This window comes from Rutilus rutilus, assembly GCF_951802725.1.
Source record: "Rutilus rutilus genome assembly, chromosome: 25".
In the NCBI taxonomy this organism is placed as follows: Eukaryota; Metazoa; Chordata; class Actinopteri; order Cypriniformes; family Leuciscidae; genus Rutilus; species Rutilus rutilus.
In genome coordinates, this window is record NC_140229.1 from 6,558,398 (window position 1) to 6,568,308 (window position 9,911).

At 37.0% G+C, this 9,911-nt stretch overlaps 1 protein-coding gene across 2 annotated transcripts; it reads right to left on the reverse strand.

Moving 5' to 3' along the window:
• Positions 1–505: 505 nt before the first annotated feature.
• adrb3b (adrenoceptor beta 3b) lies at positions 506–8,033 on the reverse strand. 2 transcript variants are annotated; one of them, XM_084400720.1, is made up of 3 exons: positions 7,883–8,004; positions 5,496–6,800; positions 506–2,313 (listed from the first exon to the last, which is right to left on the reverse strand). In XM_084400720.1, the coding sequence occupies exon 2, from the start codon at positions 6,696–6,698 to the stop codon at positions 5,532–5,534; it is 1,167 nt and encodes a 388-aa protein (XP_084256846.1). In that variant the 5' UTR covers positions 6,699–6,800; positions 7,883–8,004; the 3' UTR covers positions 506–2,313; positions 5,496–5,531. The 2 variants fall into 2 exon arrangements, with proteins under 2 accessions (XP_084256846.1, XP_084256845.1); XM_084400719.1 differs by having other exon boundaries at positions 512–2,313; positions 5,496–6,710; positions 7,883–8,033.
• Positions 8,034–9,911: the final 1,878 nt, after the last annotated feature.

Sequence of the window (9,911 nt, forward strand, 5' to 3'; positions counted from 1 at the left end):
GGACTCTGCAAGATTTGAAAGCTGATGCTATTTATTATGCTGTTTATTTTTTCTTATGATTCAACCATTGGCCTATTTTAGTAGCACTCATGTCGGGGAATGTCATATGATGCTGGAAGAGTAGCATATGCTAGCTCATGACTAATGCTAAAACTATATTTCTGGCTCTCTTTGTAGAGTGCATTCGTAATAAACTATTGCTTTGAAATTATTATGCATGAGCATGACACAAATTAATTCAGGACAATTTGGATAAAGTCATGGTACGTTTTTCAAATTTGCAGTTGCAGTTGTCAGTGTGTTTCTTCTCATGTGCACTTTCAGATGAGAATGGAATAGCACACTGCTTTCTGCATACTGAGCAGTAGCCTGTATACTACCAATAATAAAAACACAGTACCTTTCTATATTGTATAGTTCTTCTAAATCCTTTTATTTGAGTTTTATAAATAGTTATTTTGCATTTTTAATCAGAATTGTAATAAAAAAATCAGCAAAGAAAAATCAATTAATCAAATCAATTTAATAAGTTAAACAAAAGATGTGAAAAACATGGCTGATTTTACTTACAGGTCATTCATAACACGTAAAATGGAAAGTCATATAATGCACACATTGTGGGGTATAGTATTTTGTTCAGGTCTGCATAATTTGCATAAAGAAAATCCCTATAATGCAAGCAGTATACTTATTGCAGTGCATGCAGAAATAATATGAATATTGTGCCATTTCAAACTTGTTCCTCCGGCAGGTGTTTTTTCATTGGATTAGCATACTAGCCGGCTGTGCGTAAACCTCCAGAAGGTATAAATTATTATTCAGCAATATTATATTAAGGTCCTCATATTGATTGTCAGTGGGATCAAGCTTGCATTCGCCTTCAGATTGGCAGATTTTTGCATCTCATTTTGAAATAAAACCTCAGGATGCTCATTTCAGACTGATGTGTCAGACAGCCTTGGAAAAGACTAAAGGCAGAAGTTGCAAATGATGTTCTGACCTTTTGTGAGATTGCTGTTAATTACAATGCTTCCACCATTTGAATAGTTGTGGAGTTGAGCTTTATCAAACTAATGCATTTGATGTTTTCCGCAAGACAATGACAAGCAGAGAGAACAGACTCAATTAAAATGACTCATTTCCCTTGTGATGGCGTTGATTTGAATTCATAAAAACATGTGAAGAAACAGCTTGTTATTCGAAAATCAAATATTTCCACGTAGCCCTTCAAGATTGCTCCGTGAAAAACACTCCACATGAAGACTTTGAACATAGATACATTTTTGTAAATATATTACAAAGTGCATGCATTTATTCATTCTGCGTCAAATTTCTAAGTCAGGATCAAAGAAGCAAGTAAAGGCGACTCGCGGTGCTCTGATCAGAAGATGAATAGAAGTTTGTCCTCGCCACCAACCACACTGATGATGCCAGCTTGCATTCACATTTGATCAAAACACCAATATCCCAAACCAAACACTGTTCAATTGTCATGATTTGTTTGGCCGTATTTATAAGCCAAAAGCTTTGGCGCTGCATTCATCTGGGCTGTCAGCTTGGTGCAGATGTGGCACAAAACAGCCAGTGAAATGTCAATCTGATCCACTCCAGAGTGCGTGTAGCGTCCAGAATTAATGCTTTGCCACCATCAATATTTCCTTCCATGAAACTGTAATTTAGAATTTTAACATTTGAATGATTTGTCCGTTTTTGGCCAGTCATTGTGGCACGTGTGTGTTTTGGTGATTTATTGCAAGGGATATTCCATGTACTTCTGGAGAAAAAGAGTTTTCCGCTGAGATTGGAAATGTTATAGCACCATTTTTGGAGCTATTTGAAATGAAGAAAAATATCCAAACTAACTATATGGCACTATGCAAGGGCAGCACGTGCTTGTGCGATGTGCTCATTATGTTCCTATTTTTTCCGACCAATGGGCAAGCGGCTCTCTAATTTGTTTAATCACCAATGGCAGTCTTTACTCATGTTTTGATTCTCATCTCAGATTCATCTCCGGAGGCCAATTGAACTGGAAGAAACTTGGTCCACATGCACAACAAATTTGTTTGTTTTTCTGATGGTTTGTAACGTAAAGAGATGGCATTTTAGGACTTCAAAAACCACTCTCTGCGTGATCACGGTTTTGTTCTCAATATCATTTTTCCGCTTTGTTGCTCTTTACTATGAAAATTGGTCTATTTTGCCTTCGCACATGGTGTGAATGACACAGTCGGGTCCGCTTGAACAGCATGACGTCAGAGTACAGTTGATTCCCTTGAAAATCATAGGATCTGTTTCCAATCTTCAATGTCCCTGTGGGAGGAAAATAATTATGAAATCATTAGACATTTGATCTGGAGGAGAACAGAGAGCTGGTGCGTGTGTTTCTGTGTGCATGTGCGTTGTTTACGCACAATATGTATTTTTCTATATCAACACACGTCTTTTGTGACATCAGAGGGATTATGCTGAAATGTTTCTCAGATGTGTTTGCGTCTGCAGTGTCTCAAAGTGTTCTTTTCAATCACCGTAAGTACATGTGATTCACGTACACTTGTTGTCTAATCCCCTGTGGCATAAGATTTATGTTGTTGATTAAAACAACCACAAACTGAACCATAATTCTGATCCAGACCAGAAATATTATATGTGTGCCAGATTCTGCTGCCTGTACTGTACTGTACTGTTCAAACTTTAATTATTTCATTTTGGTGCACAACTCACCCATTGTACTACAGACAATCATGCAGCTTGTTGAAGGTGTTATATTCTTTTTCTAAGTGACTGACAGGTATGGCTTGTTGAAATTTGCAATTGTTTAATTTGAGTTTTTAGTTTAAAAACTTTTAATCTTTTAGTTCAATGAAAGAAGTCTCTTCTGCTCACCAAGGCATTTATTATTGTATTAAAAATTAAAATAACTTTTCTATTGTAATTATTTTAAAATATAATGTATTCCTGTGATGTATATCATTACTCCCGTCTTCAGTGTCACATGATCCTTCTAATATGCTGATTTGCTGCTCAAGAAACTTTAAAGATTATTTTATATTTTGCTGCCTAATTCTTTAATGAATAGAAAGTTCACTTGAACAGCATTTATTTGAAATAGAAATAATTTGTAACATTTTAAATGGTTTTACTGTCACTTTGACTGTCACTGTGTCTTTGCTAAGTTTGCTATTATACCGAGCCCAAACTTTTGCACAGTAGTGTATCACAAACCTAAATATACATCACAGTAACTGTTCCTGGTTTATATCAAATCGGACATTACAGAAAAATGTCGACTCCTTTCTGTAACTGTCCATCATCCAGACTCACAATGCTTTTAGGAAACTGCTGACTCGCAAGTAGAGGCTGTTTCGTGAATCTTAAAAGAACCGTTTCATAAGAGTCATTTGCTTGCTAATCGGGCATCACGGTTCACAATGTTTGTTGTTATATGTAGGAAACACAAGCTTTACCGACCAGATTTAAAATGATTGTTTAACATTTTTACTTTAGTCGAAGTAATCAAATGATGTACAAAAGATTAAAATTGTAGCCTATTTAATTAAAAATAAAACATATGAGCTCATCACGTAAGCACTCAAGTCCTTTTCCAGCATCATGAAACAGTCACAGCACTACCTCTAGTCTCCTATTAAAATCTCACATTAATGAGGTCATGACACTTAAGATCCATGGGTTTCTCACCCTTAAGTATTTACACACACACACATGCTCACAACACACACTTCAGAATGTCTCTGCCAACTCATTTCAGCCACTTCAGAAACAGCTTGAATTGTGTTGTTCTAATCAGTTTTGAGGGTCTGATATCACCCGGGGAGTATTTTAAAGGATATGAGGTAAAGGATAAGAGGTACTTTTAACATCTATCAAGATTGTAATGAAATGCATTGTGGGAAAATTTTTGAAGGCTGCTACTTTGGTTCTCTGTTGGAGAGGAAGAGGTATAGATGTCCTAATTTGTGTAATCATCACCGTCGTACTCCAGATCCAGTATGATAGTACATGGAAATTGTGGCATGCTGTGACCCATATAATTCTGAGAAGCACTGCCACCAAAAAAAAAAAATTTTTTGTGTGGTTGCTTGTTTGTTTTGTCAGCAAATTGTATTGAATATGACCATAGAATGCATTTTTTGCCTTGAGATATGCTAGAAGAGAACTGACAGGAAGTGAAGTGGCAGAGAGGGAAAGGTCCCCACGCCGTGAACATTTTTGAGTTCACTTTTGAGTACACTTGTCTTATTAGCTTGAGTTAGAGGTGTTAGTTGTTTTGTTCTGTGCATATCATTCATTAATCAAAGAGGAAGTTCAGTGAAACACTGAAATGCTTTCACATCAATATGAAAGTGATAAGTTTACAAACCACAATCACCATCCACATGGAAATGGTACCGTATGCGTGAGAGTGTCTCCTATGTGGCTTTTTCAAAGATAAGCTTGATTGTTAGAGTTCATTCGGTTACACTTTTTTTTTAAAGGTGCATTGCACTTACTCAAATAAGAACTGAGTAATTGCAATTAACTACTGTACATGTACTTTCTATAGAGTTACGGTTAGGGTTTGGTTTAGGGTTAGTTACTTGTAACTATGCATAATTTACTGTTATTACCATAGTAAGGACATGTAGTAGCGTAACTACTGTATGTTACTTTAAAATAAAGGGTTACACTTTATTTTAACGTGTTACAGTGTAATTATATATTTAAGTACTGAATAATACTCAGCTACATGTACTTACTATAGGGTTAGGGTAGCATTAGGGTTTGGTTGAGGGTTAGTTGCATGCATACTATGGTAAGTACGAGTAACATATGTAACATGGACATTGTAAAATAATGTGTTACCTAATGAAGTGTTACCGTTCATTCTTTACTATTACCTCAGTACTTAGTTTACTAAACTAAACCAAAACCATACATTTCTGCTCTATTGTGAACCAATAATTCTAATGGAAAATTATTTTGAATTATAAATAATAATAATTTATTATTAATCATAATATTTTCCAGATCGTATTTTAATCATTGCTCTTGGCTTCAGTACAATGAAGGAGTTTTTTTGTAATGTATCATTTTATAAATAATTTTATTTTTAATATCACGTTTTTATATCACTCTGTAAAGGAGGAATAAATAGCTGGGGGATCATATATTTGGGGGTCTTTTGCATCAGTAAATGTGTAGAATATTCAGAAGATAATTTGAGTGCTGCTTCAGAACTCAATGCCGTAATGCTAGGGTGTTGCGAATGCTTGCCAGTGCATTGGTATAAGCTGTTCTGAGTAGTTTTATCATGTTGTTATGCAGTTTTTAGGGATCCTTGGTGTTTTAAATGTTAATGGGATTTTTTTCCCTTAGCCGTTTGATCATCCTCAAGGTGAAGATCCCTTAGATAAGTATTAGCACACCCCACCTCACCAACTTGAACGGGTTGAGGCATCATTCAAATTTAACCCTTTTAGTTTTTTCGCCCTTACCTTAAACGTCTCTTCCACATTGATCCGTGCCACATTTCAGTCATTGAGAGGCTGAGTTGCTACCTCTTGTACGTCAAGAACTGTACACGTGTCAGAGCACATGTTCCCACCCTCTGCAGTCGGATCTTCGTGACTCAAGCAATCAATCCTTACAGGACTGTTGCTTTGGATGTATGAGGTGAAGCTCTGTAGATGTTTGTGCATGGAGTCGCGATTTAGCCTCTTAGCCAGTTTTTTGCACCCTAGGAGATTCAGGAAGGCGCTACGGTACTCGGGACTGTGGCAGTAGATGATCGGGTTCAGGCCTGAATTGGCGTAGCCGAGCCAGTTCAACAGGAGGAGCACCCAGGGTTCAGAATCCTTGATGATGTTGAAGAGGAAGAAGGGTAGCCAACACAAAATGAAGATGCCCATAATAATCCCCAGTGTCTTGAGCGCCTTGTGTTCTTTTACACTATGCCTCGTCGACCTCCGCCTATAACCACCAGCTGTTTTGCTCGCAGAAACACTTTCACTAGAATCTTCCATGCCTGTGCTCGGAAAGCGCAGTCTGTCCTTATCGATGAGTTTCAGCTGTCTGGTCGCGATGGCAAACACCTTCCCGTACACAAACACCATGATCACGAGGGGCACATAGAAGGACACCACTGAGGAGAAGATGGCATAGGGCTGGTTAGTATGGAATTCACAGCACTCTTCGCTAGCGTAACAGTCTAGCGCATCTTTGGAATCTGCACGAGAAAAATGGTTCATGATTGGCACGAAGGAAACTAGGGACGACACCATCCACACTATGCATACGATGTAGCAGGCTCTGCGCTTGCCGAGGAGGACCTGATGCTCGAGGGGTCTTGTGATCGCAACATAACGCTCAACGCCGATGGCGCACAACGTCTCGATGCTTGCCGTGACGCAAAGCACGTCCACGGACGTCCACAGGTCGCAAACCGTTTTGCCCAACAGCCACTTCCTGCTAACCACCATGCTGGCGCCCAAGGGCTGGACCACACAGCCCATGATGAGATCCGCAAAGGCCATGGAGATGATGAAGACGTTGGTGGTTGTGTGGAGCTGAGGGGTGCGAACAATAGCCAGGATGACCAGCAGGTTCCCCATCACCGTGAGGAAGATGACCAGCGCCAGAGGAAGAACAAGCAAGGGTTCTGGGAACAAGGGAACCAGGCTGGAGTTGTCTGCGTTCATCCTGAGAGGAAGCTTTCGGTGAAAAAGAGAAATGGACAATTTCAATCCCAAAATGCAAAAAAACAAAACAATCTGTCGTCCTTTGCGTGCTGAGTTAATGTCCTGTAAGAAACAGATTCCAGGTTATTTTACATTTAAGAACAACGACGGAACGTTTCCACCATCGAGATGGAGATATCAACGGCTTACCCCATAGGCTTTATATACATGAGAGATAATAGCGTGGAAACTCTCAGACTGTAAGTTAAGTAACTGGGCAAGACTGTTTGTCTTCATGCACTAGGAGGAGCATTTGCTGGGTAGGAGAACTGTTTGTTAACATGTAGCTTTGAGAGACTTCTTGCCCCTCCTTTTAACTTATAATGCGATATTTGTGACATCATATTTTTCATGTCCTACTTTGAAGTTTATGCAATATAACACAGCAGCAGCTTATTTCAAAATACATATTTATGTGCTGAAATGAACAGACCGGCATGGAAAGTTTGATGCCTTTATGAAGTAATAAAGCAATTTCAGCTAGCTTACCCAGACTTCTTGTCATTTGAGATGTTCACATGACCCATATGTGCCAATTTTATTGTATTATTTTCTTAAAATTTACTGCGATTTTCATTATTGTTGATGTCAGTTAATTGTTAATGCACTACTCTGCGTTTTATGCAGAATAAGGTCACAAAAACAAAGCTGCAAAATATTTGCTGCAATGAAACCGGCCGATGTGGAAAGTTTATGCATTATGAAGTAATAAAGCAATTTCAGACTGGTCATTTGGGATGATCACATATCCTCCTGACCCGTAATGTATTATTTGTGCTAATTTCATTTTTTTATTATTCATGCACAAATCTGCATTTTATGAAACAAAAAAACTTCACAAAAACAAAGCTGCTGCTGTTTACTTATTTCAAAAAACGTATTTACATGCTGAAAAGACACTTACTTGATGTGGAAAGCCTTTATAAAGTAACAAAGCAATTAATGCATGATTTTTGCCATATTTTGATGCTTTTATTGTAAACATTTCTTGGTATTTACAGCTATTTCCATTATTGCTAATGTCATTCAATTCTTAATGCACTACTCTTCATTGTATGCGTCTTATTTACACCTGTTTCAAATATTTCCCTGTTGAAATGAAACCAACTGATATAAAAGTAATAAAGCAATTTCAGCCAGCTTACCCAGAAAGGAACTTCCTCTCTCAAATCATCTTGATTAATTTACGTTTGATGAGAAGTTGCACTTGTAAACCCTTATCTTCTGTTATTGTGCACTTGCTCCGCGCACCTTCCCACGCCTGTGTGAACATTATGTTCAGAAGGATGCAAACGTGTGGTTTGTGGCGGGCACCGTATTGTCAACTTCCTGTGGCAGAATGGCCTTTCAAAGAAGCCTTTTTAAGGACATTGTGAATGAGAGCATTGCTTTCAAAAATGTCATTGTTCGTTAAATAATTAGGCCAAAAAAGATAGCAATTATGCATTTCTGTTATAGTCACTGTAAACTGCCTAAAATGTTTACATTGAAAAAGTACGTTGAACTTGAATGTTTAAGTCATTTCAACTTAAATTACATCAAACTGACTTAAAAAATGAGCTTGTTTAACGTTTAAAAAAGTTGAAAATTGCTTACCTTATTTTGATGAGTTAAAGCAATGTAAAAACATATGTTGTCATAACTTATTGATATTATCAGTTTTATAACTCTTGAATCAACCAACAACACATTGCTGTTACTCTCTTTACACTTTGTTAAAGAATGTTGCTTGTTGTTTCCTGTGTTGTTGCATCTTAGTTTAGGTTTTGTTTACTCTAGATTCACAGCGTATAGATGGTCATGCTACAACGCAGTTATGTTTGTCAGACAGATTACCCATCATTCATTTGCTTCTGCCCTCTGGCAGTCCTGACGGAGTTTCACAACATTTCACAACGGTTTCAATTTACATTTTGACAGATTGTTTATTACAGTGGGTTTATGGGAAAATATCACAGAATGGCAGATGGTTTGTCGGGATGTCCATGTTAATAAGGCTATACCGAAACTTTATTTTCTGCTTGATACAGAAAACTGACTTGGGATGTTAAAGGTTTTTGGGAACATCATTTGCTAAGTATTCTTTGATTCTGATGTGCATTTAATTCATATGGTGGCTGTGCAGAACACTAGCTTGACATTGATGGACTCCGGCCTCAGGGTAAATGTAAAAAAAAAATCAGAAACTTTCTTGCATTGACTACAAAATCGCATGGCCTTAAGTAGTAGAGATTTATTTATGCTGTGGGCCATCATTAGCCCGGGAAAGAGAGAGCGCTTTCTGTCAGAGTTGCTGTGATCGCAGCGGCTGCTTGGATACCGTTCGTTCATGTCAGGACGTTTGGTTTTCATACTGTCTTCCACTGCAGAATCTTTGAACAAAGGTCTAAGAAATTGCTTCCCATGTTGGTCCATCTCCGATACTACAAAAATCTTCAACTTGGACACATCTGCAGACAATCACGGCCAGACAATCTGCTGTAGAACACGAGCTATAACTCGAGATAACGCACACGGCCCAAGATTTAGACTCGATTCAAAACTGAGCGTGAATTTTCCAACACACACTTGTTTGCTGGCATCATGGCTGCCATTATCTGTCTGTATATAAGTCAAACACTTTCCATGAATGTTACAAAAAAATTGGTCTTCACATTTTCTGTGTATAGGAATATTTAAATCATACAACAGGGCCGGTTGCATCATTTTGTTATAAATTTAAAATTAACTTGTTTCGATTATTTTTATTTATTTTAAATTACCAAACTAAAAAAAATCAAGAAAAAAAGAATAAACAAACTAACAAACAAAAGTCATTAAACTGATCATTTTTGTTTCAGTATTTATTGCTAGAAAAATAACAAATATTCAAACAGTAGCCTATTCAAATCAGTGTTATTTTAGTAGCATTGAGATACTATTATGGTTTTTATTCATATTTAGGATTTTTATTTTAGTTACAGGTTTAGTCATTTTGTTGTGTTCTCGTAATTTGTATTAGTATATGTCTATAGTATATTATAGTATACTATATTAGTTTATTAGTATTAGTATATGTATTTATAATGTCTATATATATATTTTTTTTAATTATTATTATTTTTGTGTAAAGCTACACTAAATGAAAATGAGAATTGTAGCTGAAATAAATTAAGTTGAGTTCTTTTTAATAAT

Coding starts and splice junctions, on each gene's coding strand:
- adrb3b (XM_084400720.1), bottom strand. CDS start 6,698: ATGAACGCAGACAACTCCAGCCTGGTTCCCTTGTTCCCAGAACCCTTG.